Source organism: Anolis sagrei, chromosome 6 (assembly GCF_037176765.1).
Source record: "Anolis sagrei isolate rAnoSag1 chromosome 6, rAnoSag1.mat, whole genome shotgun sequence".
In the NCBI taxonomy this organism is placed as follows: domain Eukaryota; kingdom Metazoa; phylum Chordata; class Lepidosauria; order Squamata; family Dactyloidae; genus Anolis; species Anolis sagrei.
In genome coordinates this window covers 60,611,854-60,630,519 of record NC_090026.1, presented here as the reverse complement: position 1 = coordinate 60,630,519, position 18,666 = coordinate 60,611,854, and the positions used below count along the sequence as shown (strand labels likewise).

The 18,666-nt window shown below is 37.0% G+C and overlaps 1 protein-coding gene across 2 annotated transcripts in view; it reads right to left on the bottom strand.

Annotated features, from left to right (window-relative positions):
* Positions 1 to 534: 534 nt before the first annotated feature.
* Positions 535 to 18,666, bottom strand: part of TGFBR1 (transforming growth factor beta receptor 1) — a 35,574-nt gene continuing 17,442 nt past the window's right edge. Inside the window, exons 2-9 of one of the 2 annotated variants that reach the window (XM_060781485.2) lie at positions 16,948 to 17,199; positions 15,794 to 16,036; positions 13,952 to 14,182; positions 10,917 to 11,084; positions 9,935 to 10,091; positions 7,548 to 7,672; positions 7,324 to 7,454; positions 535 to 5,915 (exon numbers count right to left, since the gene is read on the bottom strand). In XM_060781485.2, the coding sequence (XP_060637468.2) occupies positions 5,790 to 5,915; positions 7,324 to 7,454; positions 7,548 to 7,672; positions 9,935 to 10,091; positions 10,917 to 11,084; positions 13,952 to 14,182; positions 15,794 to 16,036; positions 16,948 to 17,199 (1,433 nt within the window). In that variant the 3' untranslated portion in view covers positions 535 to 5,789. Of the gene's footprint in view, positions 5,916 to 7,323; positions 7,673 to 9,934; positions 10,092 to 10,916; positions 11,085 to 13,951; positions 14,183 to 15,793; positions 16,037 to 16,947; positions 17,200 to 18,666 lie in introns of both variants that reach the window. The other variant, XM_060781484.2, reaches the window with a different exon arrangement.

Below are 18,666 nucleotides of genomic sequence, written 5' to 3'. Positions count from 1 at the left end.
ATTACAGTTTATCTTATTAATGCCTCAATTAATGTAATTTTATTGGTATCTATTTTTGTTTTGAAATTTACCAGTAGCTGCTGCATTTCCCACCCTCGGCTTATACTCGAATCAATACGTTTTCCCAGTTTTTTTGTGGTAAAATTAGGTACCTCGGCTTATATTCGGGTCGGCTTATACTCGAGTATATACGGTAATTGGTAATTTAGTGGTTATAAAAGTATACCACAACACCTGTTGGAAATGCTGGAAAACTGTGTCAATACACTTTGACCGAAATCAGGCTCCATCGATAAACTTTGGTGGAAACTCAAGAGTTCAAGTCCAGTCAGTCTACATTTCAATCCACTCATTAATCTTGAATGCACAGAACAAAAAAAATGTATTTCTCAAGCATCCCTACTCAGAAATTACTATGCTTTATTTTTTGTTTTTCCCCTCTAACAAGAGCTCTTATCCAGATCATATGTACAGTCTAGGCATAATAATCACTTGTGTAAATTTCAGTCTCCCAAAAGAAATCACAAAAATACATTTACTTTAAAAAGAAAAAGGGAAATAATTGCTTTATTTTCTACTGTAATGTTAGCACTCAACAATAAGCGTTACTTTCCTACTATTTACAATTCTTCATTATACACTCTAGAAATACAAAATTCATTAGACATATATGCTGAAATGTAACAATTCTGTAAGGCTTAGAAGTGACCCTTGTCCATATTTTTTTGCAATTTACAATCTAAAATGTAAAAATGTATACATGTCATTACTTTTATTGAGGAATGGAAGGCCTGCTGCTACGTTGTCAAAACAGTATACATACTTGAAAAAATAGAAATGAAGTATGCAGTTTTGGCAGAAGATTCAATCAGCCTGATCCAAGGCTTGTTTAAATATGAAGATGTTCCAATATGGATTTGATCCAATATGGATTTCCACATACGTGGTGAGTTTGCATTGGAGGGTACTCTGTGCGTACATTGATTTCCGTGCTGGGCATCAAGCTGCCCCCCAGCATTGAAACCAATAGGAAAGGCCACTTTAGCTAGAGTACCAGAGGCAGAGCACACTAAGAACTTTGGATCAGAGCCAGTTTAGTACCAGCAGTGTTGCAGATTTATTGGTATAATACCCATATTTTTAAAGACATATAGGAGCCAACCTTGAGAATGTTCTGAAAAAAACATTACACACATAATGAGGTAAATGTACCTTGGTCTTTTAAAGAGGTAATTTAAGTTTAAAGCAACTGATTTAAAAAAAACACACACACACATGAACATAATTTGAATACCACCAAAATCAATACAATAGCACAGTATAAACAAGGCATTAAGAAAAATGTGGATCCATGGCACTCAAGATAGCAAACTATTATTTTGTTAGAATAGCCTCTTTCAAATGAAGGCATGAAAGGCTACCAAAATGTGGACAAGCAATTGAAATATAAAACATAACTCCAGTTCTCAAAGTTTAACCAATTCTTCAGTTCCAGCATTCCAGCTAAGTCTTTTGAGGACAGGACTTGCTGTTCTTCCTTCAATGAAAAGTATATGTAATCTGATTGTTCACTCATAATCTAAAACACAACTTTAATACCAAAAAAGTTCCCAAAAGCCCCTGTCAAGCACATGTCTACTGTGTGAAAAACAGTAACTGGTCACATTAGAATTACACAAATAAAAGCATATCCTTGAAATGATGTAAAATTAATGCTAAAATATTTTGGTCCCCTGGACTCATGACAAAAATAACAATATACCCTCTTAAAAATAATAACACTTGCCTAAAAAAGTCTTTACAGAGTTATGTTAGGGATGTTGTGGATGTACATTCAATTTTAGCGCAGAGGCTTAATTTTAGTGTTCCTCCATGGAAAGATACATTTTAACCATATCTAATTGCCAATTCTTCCTTTCTTCACGAATCCCTGAAACACCTTCTGTATAATTTACCATTCACCTTACTTTGAAGTTGGCAGTTAACACTAAAAGTGAGGAGGGTTCTTTTCTTCCTGCCACTCTTCCTCTGCCCACTAGACATGCTCAGAAGTGCATAAGCACAAAATGCAGTGGTCCTCAAGAACTAGTCTTGGAATGCTGGAAAGATGCCAGTGACAAGGGTGCCGCTTTCATTATGAAGCACATTGCAATATCACCAGGATGTAAGAATTGCTTTCTTTTCATAACCAACCTGCATTTCGATGAACCCTTGCTGGCTGTTGTACACTAGGGTGGATGTTTTGTTTAGATTTATGTTACAAGGGTTGAATGAAAAGTAATGCCTCCACCTTCGTTGCTTGGGTTTGGATGGAAATATTTTAATAAATCAAATGCAGAAATAATCCTAAGAATGTGCTCTTTATCTACCACTATTCACTTTCCCACATAATCACCAGACAATCGGATACATTTCTGAACAAGTTTTATGAAGCCATCACGGAAGAAGTCGACACTCTGTTTCCGCAACAAGTGTCTCACAGTTCTCTCAACGTCTTCATCAGAAGCATAATGATATCCCCGCAGCTCTTCTTTCATTATCGGGAGCAGATGGAAGTCAGACGGTGATAAATCTGGACTGGAGGATGTCAGACGGTGGTGAGATCCAGTCTCTAAAGTTTCAAGTCTGTGCGCTTTCATTTCAGGCATCGGTATCCTGGGTACCCATTGTGCACAGATCTTCCAATAGCCAAGCAAAGCAACGTGATCCACACGTTCTTGTGAAATGCTGATTATGCTTGAAATTTCTCTCTGATAGGATGATCATCCTGAATCACTGTTAACCTTTTGCTTGTGAAACTCAGTGGTTGCTGTCACAGGACATCCAACTCTTTGTTTTTCAAGCAAGTCCGATGTTCCCACCTCAACATCTTCAAACTTACTCACCCAACGATGCACAATAATCATATCAACACAATCACCCTAAACAGCTTGCATTCTCTGATTAATCTCCTTTGGGGTGACACCTTCTGCTGTCAAGAATTCAATGACTGCACGTTGCTTAGGTCACATTGACCGACCGACTTCACAGGGTTCCATACTTTGCACTTTAACAATACAACTGTTCAATGCTAAGGCTTCCTGCCAAAATGGAACTGTAGAGGAGTCTATTGAACAAGCCAGTACCTGTCGCACACCACTACTGCCATCTGTTGAGGAGTTACAAGGGTGGAGGCATGACTTTTCATTCAACCCTCGTATTATAGAAATTTGTTTGACTATATGTAGTTTAATTTATTGATGTCAAGTTTAATTTACTGGTGCTAAGTTTTTAATTTGATGTTAAGTTTTAATGCTACTTTTATATATGGGGTTTTTCTGGGATTTTATATCAGTATCATGTATTTCATGTAGGCATTGAATGTTTGCCATTGTTATGTTGGAATCCACCCTGAGTCTCCTCGGGGAGATAGGGTGGAATACAAATAATAATAATAATAATAATTATTATTATTATTATTATTATTATTAGTATTATTATTAGCCCCATTTTCTGCACTGCTACTATGTTCCCTATGTTCTTCCTGAAAGAAAATAAAAAGGAAGATGAGAGGTGGTGCATTGAGGGCAGCAGATATAGCTGGGCTATTCAGAGGTGTGAGAGGGAGAGAGAAACTGTCTGAGACCCCTTCCACACAACTGAATAAAATACCACATTATCTGTTTTGAACTTGTTTATATGACAGAATACCCAGTTCAAAGCAGATATGGGATTTTCTGCCCTGATATTTTGGGTTATATGGCTGTGTGAAAGGGCCTTAGTTATTCTGGTTGTTTCTAGGTATTTCCCAGGTCTTCCTGATTTGAGTGTGGATAACCTGAAGAAATCAAGAGTCAGCTAGATGAAAGTATTTGCCCATCTCTAAGCTATACTGTACTGCATAAAAATAGAAAAGAAATAGATATTCTATACATACACATTCATTTACAGATATTACGGAATAAAGAATGAAAAAATATGAACAAACTTCAAATCATATCACAGGCAAAGCTATAAAAACTGTACAATTTTTACGTACATATTCTTTTGTTTTAAAGAATGGTTCAAAAATCGACCTCATATTTTGCGATACTGGTCACCTTTTACAGACTCAGTGACGTGCCATTGACATGTGATATACTTAAAGTCATTTAGCTTGCGGGAAATATAGACAACCAAAGTGACAAACAGCTGTAACAGAGTTAACATTCATTATTATCATTTTGCATCTTTGTAATAATGATTGAAAATCTTCAAAGTTTTGATTTTTGATTCACATGAAAAGGCAAACCCAATTTTGAGACCAGTTTGTTTTTCCTTTACAAATGGAATTGTAAAGAATTTGGAAGAGATACTGTCAAAGTAAACACTGCACTTTTCCAGTACTCTAGCTGTTAGCAAACAATTTTAAAAACTTGGAGCATGTAATGAAATCCATTATTTGACACCTAAATTTTGTAGCTAACAGCAAATGCCAGGTATGCCAGAGGAAAACCTGTAAAACAGCTGGTTTAAAATATCCAGATGCTATTTAGTAGATGGAGGCTTCAATTTGGAGACCTCTGCAGAGTTGTACAAATGCTTCTGGCTTTGGAAATAGCTGTGTAAAACCTTCCAAGAACACTACTTGTTGAAGGAATGGAGACAGGAGTCTGTATTCAGTCCCTCTTTCTCCCCCTATTTACACACTGGTATGACCAGAGCTAACCACTTCTCTTTAAACATGTTAGTAAACCCAATCCACAAAATCAGGAACATTATGATATACTTACATCTTTCACCTGTGGCATATATCCAGCAAGGCTATGTGCCAACAGTAGTTTTGCATGTGGACTATTCTTTTAAAAAGCAGGTATAACTCATATTTTATCAAAGCCATTTTCTTTGAACAAATAAAAAAGAAATATCCTGCAGCCTCAACAGACAGCAATAGAGAACAAAAATTTAGCATTTTAGTCATGTACATAATTTTAGCATTGTTATTTATAAGAATCTTGAAAGACTCTGTACAAATTACAATTAAGTGCCATTTTTGACACGTTTACTGCATGTGTCCGTCTACTTCCCTTTCTACAGAACTAGTGTTTTTGGTAAAAAGAAAATAATTTCATACATGAGTATGAAATCTCTTTTCATATTATGTAACATCAGCACCAAAGTCATTGCCTGTCCCTAGTGAAGATTCTGAAGTGGCACTAACTGGTACAGTACAATGTGTTTTGAAGGCAAGAAATGCTGTGAAAGCAAAAGGAGAGTAATATAATACAAAATACAATTGCATATGTAGTGTATATTATTCATCCAAGCTGAATGAAGTCGTGCCAGCAAATCCTCATAAAAAGTGTTCAAACATGTTAGTCTTGGCAGCCAAAAACATACAATCTAGTAAGAATAAGCTGTGGTTCAGTATATACAGTGTACCGTCATGTGTAGAGCAAGTAGCTTTTAAAATCTTCAAGGCATCCTTTAATGCAATGAGTAGTGTGCAGCGTGCACCACCTCTGCTGTTTTAAGCATAAGCTTCATGTTCTCAATACAACAAAGACCAGCATTACCGCTTGAAAAACAGTTACATTATACTGAAGCTAAACTAATGCCCTGGGAAAGATGTGTTCATAGTGCACAATATGAATCTGTACAACAGTTTAATGTCACTACTGAAATCCTGGGCTATTCACTGATCTTCCTATTGTGTAAAAGGCAGCAGTATCTTTCTGTTCTCTCAGTGAGGTAGAACCATTAGCTTCTCTATGCACAAATCAAGTGCAGATGTGGACCTCTAGAAGTTTCCTTCACAATCATTTCCAAGACTACATTTTTATGCCTTCTTGTTGACTGAGCTGGGATAATGTCTTCTTTATGCGTAAGGCTGTTAATCTTGCTGCACCATTGGCATACCAACATTCTCTCATAATTTTAGCCATTACTCGTAAGGCCTGTGAAGTAAAAATAGCAGAATATTAGTTTGTATACCATAACTGCACTTTATAGTAATCTAATCAATTATCTAGATTGGAAATCAGCATGGTGTTGTGGTTTTGGTGTTGAGCAATGACTCTGGAGACTGCCAGCTTTCCCTGTTTCATGCTTCTCATATTTTATATTCCACTTACATATGTTGTGTAGTGCTAGCATTTCCTTTCACCTATGTGAGAGCTGGACCTTAGGGAAGGCTGAGCGAAGGAAGATAGATGCTTTTGAGCTGTGGTGTTGGAGGAAAGTTCTGAGAGTGCCTTGGACTGCGAGAAGATCCAACCAGTCCATCCTCCAGGAAATAAAGCCCAACTGCTCACTAGAGACAAAGTGGAAGTACTTTGGCCACATCATGAGGAGACAGGAAAGCCTAGAGAAGACAATTATGCTGGGGAAAGTGGAAGGAAAAAGGAAGAGGGGCCGGCCAAGGGCAAGATGGATGGATGGCATCCTTGAAGTGACTGGACTGACCTTGAAGGAGCTGGGGGTGGTGACGGCCTACAGGGAGCTCCGGCGTGGGCTGGTCCATGAGGTCACGATGAGTCGGAGACGACTGAACGAATGAACAACAACAATACACATCATAACAGTGTTTCTCAACCTGGGGGTCGGGACCCCTGGAGGGTTCGCATGGGGGTGTCAGAGGAGTCGCTGAAGACCATCAAAAATGCAGTATCCATTGTTGGTGGAGTTCAGAATGTTCTTTGATTGTAGGTGAACTATAAATCCCAGCAATTACAACTCCCAAATGATAAAATCAAACCCCTCCAACCCCACTAATATTTAAATTCGGGTGCCAAATTTGGTTCAGTCAATGAAAATACACCAGATATTTACATTACAATTGATATCAGTAGCAAAACATAGAGTTATGAAGTAGCAACGAAAATTATTTTATGTTTGGGGGGGTCACCCCATACATGTATTAAGGGGTCGTGGCATTAGGAAGGTTGAGAAACACTGAGCTACAGCCTTAGACCTAATGCTACTCATACCTGTCTACAACCTGGAATTTTCATTTAAGTAAAAGACTTTAAGAGTGACTTATTACTGCCTTCTTCTGAACAGCACAAGCTCCTTCGGTGTTAGCTATAGTGCCACCAGTGTCACCTCCACTACAGCTTCTGTGGATATCAAGCATTTTTATAGTGCTGAACACTGGATTTCCATGGAGTCATAAAATATCCCAGAAGCCACTCAATAGTTTTAATATGTGTTAAATCTTAGAAATACATTTCAATCAATAACCTTCAAGAATGCATAGGAATGACAGAGGTTCATTGTTTTCACTCAAAATAGTTTTAATTCATATATTAATATAAAAATAAGTGTTTTTTAAATACTGTAATACACCTAGAAATAAAATCTTACCTCACAGCTCTGCCATCTGTTTGGAATATTAGGTCGTAGCTTCTGTTCACAAACAACTTTTCTCATTTCTTCAACTGAAGGATCAGAAGGGACTAAGTCATAATATGGCAACTGATAATCCTCATGAATCCCTGAGTTATGAAAACAAAGGTACAAATTCAGGCTCTGTGATGACAGTAACAGAGTTCTATCATCAATTTTGTTGCATTTATTTTTGTACCTACCACCAATGGAACATCGGCGAGCTATCTCCCAAAATACTAATCCCATTGCATATATATCGGCTCTTTTGAAAGATTCAAAATGTTTCATATTTATGGAATCATCAAGTACTTCAGGAGCCATGTACCTGTTTTAAAAAAGATGTATTAATGACAAAGCAGTAAGGTACTGTTGCCATTCATCACAATAATTTTAGGGGCAATGAATACTGACTTACCTTTACACAAACCAATCTTCAGTAAATCTTTTTAATGTGAACAGTATAATGTGTCTAACATTGTCATTGATGTTGGTATTTGCCTTCTACACAATTAAAAATAGGAAAATTATCATATTGAAATCAAATCTGATGTTTTTTAAACTTTTATTTGGTGTGCGTTGGAAGAGGGATAGCCTTATACGGCGAGAATATCCCAAACTCTATATTTTAACTGGAAAAGTTGGGGTCGTCTTATATACCCAATGGTCTTATACAAATATGGTAAATAAAGTTTGATTGACTGATTGCGTGGAGCTTAGATTCCCTTTCCTGATTTTCTTAGATCTCTCTGAATATGAATGCCTTTAATATCTGCTTGATATCACAAAGCAGACTAAGTGTTGAATAAATGGTTTTGTTTTACTGTAATGCTGTTTTCAAATGTAACCCTTTGCCTTCTTTTTATATTTATTTACTTTTTATATAATAAGGAAACCTTAAAGTTCTACTCTCTCAAGAGTTCAACAGTTATAGTTTCAATTTTCTTTTTTTAAAGTTTAAAGAAAATTGAACCATTAAATATACAAGTGTTGTCTGAATAAACTATGCATTTAAATTTGGGACACAAAAGGAATTACTGCATTTTTTCATTTTCACTCCCTCCCAGAAGCCCCCCCAGAAAGATATGTACATTTGGTGTTTCCCCGAATTAAAAACAGCAAAAGGAATGGTCAATCCTTCAACAATGAAGAACTCTCGGAGCTCTTCAGAGTGCTATTTCTGCACAACAATTCTATAGAAAAGTTCAGAACCAGACTGAAAACACAGGAAGGTATAAATTGTGAATCCCCACTCTCTGGAGTGGAGATTCATAATTATAGACCCCATCCACCTGAATCGGGGGAAGGGCCATACAAGAAGTGAAGAAAGATTGGCACTACATGAAAAAAAATATGTGCACTTCTCCCTTCAGTCTCTTGCTATCCATATGGCCACTAGAGTGCACTATGTGACTGCAATGACTAAAAATGCAAAGAAAAGAAAAGTGAAGATTAAGCTTAGTTCTCACAAAGATCAATACAGGCAGTCCCTAAGTTACAAAGGTATCTGATTCCAAGTTAAGAACATGTGTGTGTGTGTGTGTGGGAAGGGGGTGCTAGGTGCGCCTGGAAGCAGGTAGGCCAGCCACCAGTGCACACCCGGCCTTTTGCAGTATTTGAATATATTTAAACATTTACTTACATGCACAGGTAAAAATCAATAATACATTAAGACAAACATCTGACCAAGTTGTATTTAAAGTAGAACTTGATGCAATTTTATATATTTGAAATTTTGGTTAGTATGGTGTGGCGTTAAGAGCTTTTTACTGCTGCTTGCACCCTCATTAGGAAGATTTAGCCTCACTTCCTGTTCCTGAGACAAAAAGAATTGACAGGAAATTTGAAAGAGTTATCATAGGAGATAAATAAATAAATAAATAAAGGTGTCTCCACTGAAGCTTCATCGCCAATCCTTGTTTCCACAACATGCCACATTTTTCAAAATCCAGCTGTCACAGGGAAAGAAAGTGAGGTTAAATCTTCTGAACAGGGACATAGATAGCAAAAGAAACACCACAGGGATGTTAACTCTTCCCTATGCTACCCAAAACTAAAAAAATAATAATTGGTTGGAGCTACACTTAAGAAATGTACCTGTTCCGAATTAACATCCAAATTCAACTTAAGATCAAACCTACATAACTTCTCTTGGGGACTGCCTGTAACTCAATTCTAATACCCCAGGCAAGGTATCAAATGATGGAATACTTGCTCATATGGGAAAAAATCTGTCAGGGGACTAGCCTATTTCTTTTTGTAAATGAAAGAGCATTCCACAATTAGTCGGCAGCAATATGGTCCAGACAGAAATTTATCTCCTCACCTGCTGCTGTGAGAAAGAGTTGTGTAACATTAGAACAACCAAACTATAATCCTACAAAAATAATTTAGATGTATAATTATAATGTACAAATATTTTTAAAGGTATTTAAACAAATTACCCTAAAATTCATGTTCAAAACCAACATTCCATGCTCTGATATAAACTACATGGTTTCCATTGTAGCAGTGCAAAATCTAATTACAGCTGAAACTGCCTTCAAATCTGCAGCTATCCAAGATGTTGTATTAAAGAGAATATATTTACCTTTTTGTTCCCACTCTGTGGTTCGGTGCAATATCTATTGTGTCTGTAGCAGAATCATGTCTTACTGCCAGGCCTAAATCTGCAATACAGCATGTTCCATTTTTCTTTACCAATATATTTTTTGATTTCAAATCTCTGTGAGCTATGGCGGGTTTCCCTGCATTAAAAAAAAAAAAAGCACATTATTTTCTAAAAATAAATTTCTCGAGATTTCACATTTATACCCACATTCATTACTGAACTCTGGGGGGGGGGGGGACTAATGTTAAACATATTTTCAGATTACCATTTAAATTTTTGAACACATTTAAACATTTTAGAGAAAATTTTAAATGATCGAAAGACATTAACTCTTTGAATTAAACCACTTAACAGAAATGACCGAGATTACTGATATAAATAAAGCGCTCCTAGTATATTATTGTTTCTATGAACTGATTTAATGAATACTTGACAATGCAATAGTGTACATCCATTTCACTGTTCCTGCAACGGTAATTCCAGACTCAGTTAAATACTTTTTATTGTCCACAGACAGTTTTACACATTGTCCATATATGACTAATTTATTCAATGACTAAATCCTCTGCTTAGGGGAAGATAACATATTTATTTTTATTTATATCCCACCCTCTCCCTTGTGAGGGACTCAGAGTGGCTCAAAATCGGCAACAATTTGATGCTGTTCAAACATGAACAGTTAACTAAAAAATACAAAAACATCATATATGCACAAATCAAAAACACAAATACACAATGAGACAGTATTAAAACATACAGAATATCAGAATATCCTTCTTTATACTTCATGGAAAATTGAACTATAAAAATATATTTGTTCTACAACTAAATTGAACTGAAGAGCATATATATTAGAAATCTCACAAAACTTTATTCAATAAAGCATCAGGTATTGTTTATGCATCTAACGCTTCTTGATAGGCCATACTGGTTATATAAAAGATTCATTATGATAAATTACCCTGAGTGCCAACAATCTCCATATGAAGATGTGCAAGTCCACTGGCAGTAGACAGAGATAGTTTTATCATTCCTTCCACAGTGACTGTATATCTGTTTAAGTAATCAAAGAGAGAACCATGCTCATGGTAATCTGACACCAGCCAGAGCTGTGTCCATGTACCATTATCTGTAAGAAGGAAGAAGAATTATAAAACATTTTCCAAAGAAGAAACACAAATAAACTCCACATGTTCTTATGCATGGCCATCATTTCATGTAACTATCCTCTCTGAAGCAAGATTTCAAGACAATTTAAAGGTTTTTTTAAAACTGTGGTCAAAAATAAATTAAAATATTTGTCATTGCATATATTATCTGCTTATGCCCCAGAGGTGAATGAAATTTAAATAGTCTTTAAGCATAAGATTACAGATAAAACCCCAAATATTGCTGGTTCCAAGAAGAGTGAATTTCTCAATCAATTGTAAGTCTATGCTTATGTAAATCCCATGTTACAAGAACAAAAACTATATTTTATCACGTAATAGTTGTCACTTTGTAATAGTAACACCCATATTTTTGGGGTGATGAAATTGGTATTTTTGTGTTCCTCAGATAATAGGCACAGAGCTGTTTGGGGCAAACTAGAATCATAGAGTTGGAGGAGACCTCATGGGCCATCCAATTCAACCCCCGGCCAAGAAGTAGGAAAATAGCATTCAAAGCACCCCTGACAGATGGCCATCCAGCCTCTGCTTAAAAGCTTCCAAAGAAGGAGCCTCCACCACACTCCGGGGCAGAGTGTTCCACTGCTGAACAGCTCTCATAGTCAGGAAGTTCTTCCTAATGTTCAGATGGAATCTCCTTTCTTGTAGTTTGAAGCCATTGTTCTGCGTCCTAGTCTCCAGGGCAGCAGAAAACAAGCTTGCTCCCTCCTCCCTATGACTTCCTCTCACATATTTATACATGGCTATCATGTCTCCTCTCAGCCTTCTCTTCTTCAGGCTAAACTCCAAGATCTTTTTCACACGTACTGCTGTCAAGCCAGGCGTCCCCCATTCTGTATCGACGTGAGGCTGACCGGACGGTAATTGTTTGGGCCGTGCTTTTTTCCCTTCTTGAAGATTGGGACCACATTGGCCCTCCTCCAATCTGCTGGGGCTTTTCCCGTTCTCCAAGAACTCTCAAAGATTATTGCCAATGGTTCTGAAATGACTTCCGGTAGTTCCTTCAATACTCTTGGGTGCAGTTGATCTGGCCGTGAACTCATTTAGAGCATCCAGGTATTCCTGGATTATTTGTTTCCCACTTTGGAGTTGGATGTCCTCTAATCCCTCATCTACTCCATCTTGCTGAGGTTGAAGATGACAAAGAAGGCATTAAGTAGTTCTGCCTCTTCCCTATCCCATCAGCATTGCCCTATCTTCTCCTCAAAGAGGCCCTATCGCCTCCTTGTTCTTCCTTTTTCTACTGACGTAAGCAAAGAAGCCTTTTTTATTGTTTTTAATGTCCCTGGCAAGCCTGAGCTCGTTTTATGCTTTAGTCTTGTAAACCTTTTCCCTACAGGAGTTGGCTATTTGTTTGGATTCTTCTTTGTCGATTTCTCCCTTTTTCCCCTTTTTGTGCATGTCTCTTTTTAGTCTTAGCCCCATTAGAAGTTCTTTGAACATCCATTCCAGCTTCTTTGTACTTGTCCTATTTTTTTCTCTTTGTTGGCACTGTTTGCAATTGTGCCTTGAATATTTCACTCTTGAAGAACTCCCATCCATCTGTAACTCCCTTGTCTTTTAATATCTGCATCCACGGAATGCTGCTCAGTATTTCCTTCATTCAGCTCTCCTAAAGTCCAAAATGCGGGCTTGACTTGTCTTTGCTTCGGCCTTCCTTTGTACCTCAAACTGCCCGAGCACATGGTTACTTGCCCTTAAGGATCCGACCACTTCAACTGCATCGATCAGGTCCTCTACGTTTGTTAGGATGAGATCGAGAGTAGCCGATCCACTTGTTGCCTCTTCTACCTTCTGGATCATACAATTGTCTGCAAGGCAAGCAAGGAATTCCTCCTTTCTTCTTTCTTTGAAGGTAAGGCAGTTTTAAAATGATGAAATGGTGGTCTCTGGAGCTCCGTTCTTCCCTCCTTCCTCCAAAGTAATTGTTTTAATGGTCTCTGGAACTCTTCCCTTCTTCCTTCTTTTGGCAAAGAGCTCCATTTTAGATTTTGTAAACTTCCTCCTTTGCTTTTGGAGAAAGGAAGAGAAGGAGAATAAAAAACAAACAAAGAAACTGAGTTCTTTGCTTGAGGCTAGATCATCCTTCCTTTTCACCTTCCTATCTTGGAAGTAAAGAAGTTTACTTTACTTTAAAAACCCAGAAACCAAAGACTCAAAGGCAGATTTTTTTCATTGTGTAATAGTTGCACCCTCTTTTCTGATTAAAAAAAGAATAAAAAGTGTGACTATTATGTAATAAAATATGGTATTTGAAGATGATTGCTACTAACAGCGAAGTATATTATTATTAGCATTAATTTAGCCAGGACCATCGCTGTACCTAACACTTTACAAGTAAAAGATCAACAAAACAGTTCCCTGTTCTCATCTAATTAAGACATGACACAAAAGGAAAAAGAGGTGGAAGTGTGGGGTTTTAATATGCTTTTGAGAATTACCTTAAGATCAGTAGGATGCCTGTAATCCAGATTTACATTTTTTAAAAACCAATAGATTTATAATGTCATTTACAACATTTGACTGGAAAGCAGGAGCTGGTATGCTCCAGGGCCCAGAAGTCTACATCCACCAATTTTCAGCTTTTTCAGAACTCCAGTGCATCAGTTTTCCTTTCACAGCCACCAATTGGGATCTCTTTTGGTCAAATTGGATTCATGTGCATTGCATGTGTTTTTTCAAAAATCTTAGGTGCAGCTCCTGAGTTCTGGCATGGATAAGTAAGGGTCCCAAGAACAACACTGGACCTTCCTCCACAACCTTCTCATGCTTGTAAGTTTCGAAACAAGTAAGGTAGATCAGAAACTATTTTTAAAAGTTTTCTAACCTTTATTGTCTGCAGCTATAAACCCAAGAATATTTTCATGACGTAGCATAACAGTTTGATAGATTTCTGCCTCACGAAACCAAGAACGTTCTTCTCTTGAAGAAAATATTTTCACAGCAACTTCTTCTCCTCTCCATTTTCCTCGCCATACTTCTCCAAACCGACCTTTTCCAATGCTTTCTTGTAATACAATTGTTCTTGCAATTGTCCTTTGAACAAGTAATGGCAAACCTACAGGACACAGTTTGTTTAACAATCAGTGACAAACACCCAGTAAATGAACCAAGAACTTGCTTGGATATTATACAGTAAAGCATGGTTTAAAATAGTCTCATCCATGCTACATTATACGAGAAGACAAATGTTACAGTTACTTAAACTAGTACTTTATTTTCTCATTGACCATCCGATTTTAGATAATTTACCAATTTTTTCCTGACTTCACTTAATCCTGCATTTAAAATTATATTTAACATTTTCAATGTAAAGAATGCCGGATTATTATTTTTTCACAAAGTAAACTGTTAAATTCACCCAGGATGGATGGAGACAGTTTGAATTTACAATGTTTTTTTTATTTTCAAAATAGAAAAATATATTGCTCTGCCTACACTTAGAAAGCATGAAGGCTACTCCTGCTGAAATCTTATGCCACATCAACTCATTATCAAGCAGACTACATTGACTTAAGTTCAACTTTTCTCCCCAATTACCTTCCTTCCACCTGGTTTGTGTAACCTATTGCCTGATAAAGAAATTTTCAAATTTTGGTATTAGCATAACCAAGATTTATAATTTTATCATTCACTGCCTTTAGCTATCGTTTTAATCAAGCCAGGTTCATGTGAGTTGGGTTATTTTAACTGATCATAGTTAAATGGACTGTGACTTAGTGGTGGCTAATTTAAAAGACAATGTTACAAACTTCTTTCTCTTCACTGAAGGAGTAAAAGAAATGAAAGAAGTCTTAGCATTATTATGGTTTAACATTCCACCTGAATGAAGGCAGTCTTTGTAAATTCTACCCAGAGATCAGTAATTCTATTAATTTTTACATGTCTTAAACTAACATCATGACTATATTTCCATCCTATAACATGCAGTCTTGGTATATGTAAAAGTAAAACCAATCTAGAAAGAGTAAAACAATAAATTAAATTTATAAAAATATATCAAACAAGCTAAAACAAGTTGTAAAGATTTCAAACCATTTGTGTAAACAATCTGAAGTAGCACAATTAGGTCTCAAAGGCTTTAAGAACTATATATGTGTTGACTTGATAACTAAATTAAACTTCCAATGGGTAAACATTCTACAAATGAGACAATCCAGCTAAGAAGGTGAGCCTTTACATCCTGAAGTAGGATTTACTGACCTCACAACTTGTCCCAAAAGAGGAGTATGTAATTGGCCGTATCCTTTCTTGGAAGATGTGAAAGAAGGTTACACATCTTCCAAGAGAGTATACCTGAAGATTTTTTTGATATTGTGAGGATATCAGGAATAAATAGTCAAAATAAATGTTAACAACAAACCAATTAATGTCTTTAAAAATGATTAAAGTATTTTTAGGTAGGATTTGCTTACAAGTGGGAATTAGAGTTTGACATGCCATTGATAAACTACCAACAATTTTTACTTTCCATCTTCTGTAAGATAACTTCACATTTAAATAAAGACATCTACAAGCAAAATGAAAGTTCCTTAGGGATTGAATAAATTCATCATATAAGGTAAAGAAACGGTCAAACTATGTATCAAGCAACATAATTTTTATTCCCACATTATTTAGCAAGTATTATGCTTACAATTTACATCTTTATTTGGAGGGAAACAATTACCTGATCCTGACCCTGATGTAGTCATATCATAAATTAAATCTTTTAGAGTAGTTCCTTCAGATATGAAAGGACGATCCATTGAAGGATCTTCTTCATTTGGAACACGATGGTGGATGACTGTGCGATTATGGCAGATGTATAGAACCAACATGAGAGAAATGCAAACAAAACAAACAGGGCCAGCAATGACAGCAGCCAGTTCCACTGGTCCCAGATTAGAAGAAAGCTTTCCTGGTATAGGACCTAAGATGTGAGATACGAATATAAAAAATAAAGAAGCGTAAGGGTAATCATAATGTATTAGTGAGGCATGTATGCATATAGTATTTGGTGTTTTATGAGTAAGAACAAAAGATAATTAAATTGCATAGATTCCCCCCTCATCCACTTGGTTGTGAAGGATAGTAATTCATTGCATTTGAAAAACAAAAATAGAATAGGAAAGGGTGCCATAAAATATATGCATATTATTCTGCTGTCTGCTTTCACTGGATTTGAGTTATTTTACACTTTTTATGTTTTATTTACTCTATTTGTATCCTGCCTTTCTCTACCCCAAAGGGGACTCAAGGTAGCTTTACATATGGAAACTATTAAATGCCTTTAAACAACAGTTAAAATACATTAAGATTTAAAATTAAATGCACATTAAAACATATAAAACATTACAATCACTATTAAAAATCACGCCATCCACAATCGTAATCTGGGGCCGTTCCAAAAATCCTTGTACAAGATTTTGTAGCTATTATTGCACTGTAGTTAATCTCCAAAGGCTTGACCCCAGAACCAGCTTTTCACTTTCCTTCTGAAGGCTAGGAGGGAGGGAACTGTTCTAATATCACTGGGGAGGGAGTTCCACAGCCGAGGGGCCACGACTGAGAAGGCTCTGTATCTCGTCTCCAGTAGTTGCACCTGCAAAGGAAGCGGAACCAGGAGCAGGGCCTTCCCAGAAAAACTTAATCTTCAAGGTGGTTCATAGGAGGAGATATGTTCGCGGACAGGTAAGCTGGGCTGGAACCATTTAGGGCTTTATAAGCTAAAACCAGCACTTTGAATAGTGCTTGGTAGCATATTGGCAGCCAGTGGAGTTGACATAACAGGGGGATTCTATGCTCCCTGTATGGCACTAATAATTTTACCAAAATTATTACCTGGTGTTGGAATTGGAAGATCTATTTTATTGCAGAAGTCTTTATTACAGCAATGAGCCGCAGTTCTAACTCCTTCACTTGTTGAGGGGGCACAAATAAATGGCCTATCCTTAGGAATCAGGTCAACTTCTGCAATGCACATGTAGTTAGATATGGTTTTCTCTCTGTTTTGTGTTACCGAAGTAAAGCAGAGCCCATCCGTTGTGCAAGTAAAGTTATCTTGTTGACAGAGAAGGCAGTAACACTGTAAGGCTGTATAAAAGAAAATATTTTAGTGTTAGTTATGTTAAACACTGATGACATTATGAAATTGAAGATCACACAATAGGACATGAGTCTGAAGAGGGCGATGATATCCGGTGCTGTTGCATGTGTAATAACCTGTATTTTGGTGTAATATCTACTTATCATACTGAAGTACACGTGGAAACATACTGACTACTGACAGTGACCAGAAACTCCACATGAAACAATTGCTTTTTAAAACAGTTCTGTCCATCTAACAGTAATTTTTTTTTGTCCTATCAGCAGCGACCTGAGAAACTGCAAGTCGCTTCTGGTGTGAGAGAATTGGCCGTCTGCAAGGATGTTGCCCAGGGGACACCTGGATGATTTGATGTTTTATCATCCTTGTGAAAACATGCGGGGACATCCTTCTCTCATGTCCCCGCATGAGGAGCTGGAGCTGATAGAGGGAACTATTAGCCTCTCCCCAGATTTGAACCTACCGGCACAGGGGTTTAACCCACTGCGCCACCGGGGGCTCCATCTAACAGTAATGTAGAAATGGGACGGGGGGGGGGGGAGCACTTCAGACATAATTAAAAACACTTTAGGTGAATTCTGGAAAACAACGAACAATGGCACAAATGTTCAAAGGAGACTGGGATCATCGAATCACAGAGCTGAAAGAGACCACAAGGGCCATTTAGTCTAATATAGGTTCTCTCCATGTCAAATGGTAAGGTTGCTTCTGAACCTGTCAGGCTCTTCTCTTGGTGACCCAACAACTGAGGCAAGCTGGGTAGCCAGATGAGAGGCAGACGTTTCACTAGTGAAATCCCCTCACCGACTGCCCCCATGAAATGCGTTTCCCAGAGTGGTTCACTAGACACCTAAATTGTAATATTTTCAACTTCAAGTGAAGCAATGGATTTTGTTTTGTTTTTCTTTTTAGTATTTTACAAGTTACCAGCAGGCTGTCTTATATCCAGTTTTATCATTGTTTATTCACTGTATTTTATAGTGAATACCCTCCTGCGCATTTTCTTTACTTTCTACCTTGGCAAAGCACAAAGGAATAGTTTGACCAGGCAAGTGCAGTATGACCCCCATACATGTGGATACAGCACCTGTGGTCTGAACTACTTAACTGGCTGTTAACATCCACACACTTTAACCAATTTAAAACAAAACAAATACAAACATTAAAAAACAATTAAGCAGTACTGTTTGTGTCATGTTAAAAATACAGTTAAAATATGATATATACAATTAAAATGCATTTAAATCAAACACACACCCAATCCCACCCCAACTTCCCCAGCGACATGCTCCTTATGTTATTAATTTACTATATTTCGCTCAGAGAACTCAACTTACGGATGAATCAAAATGCAAAACAAATAAATAATAAATAAACATGATCTAACTATTCAAAGTGAGTGTTTTGTTGATGTGTGATGTGTGAAACTAGCATGCGATTTTCTAACACAAATA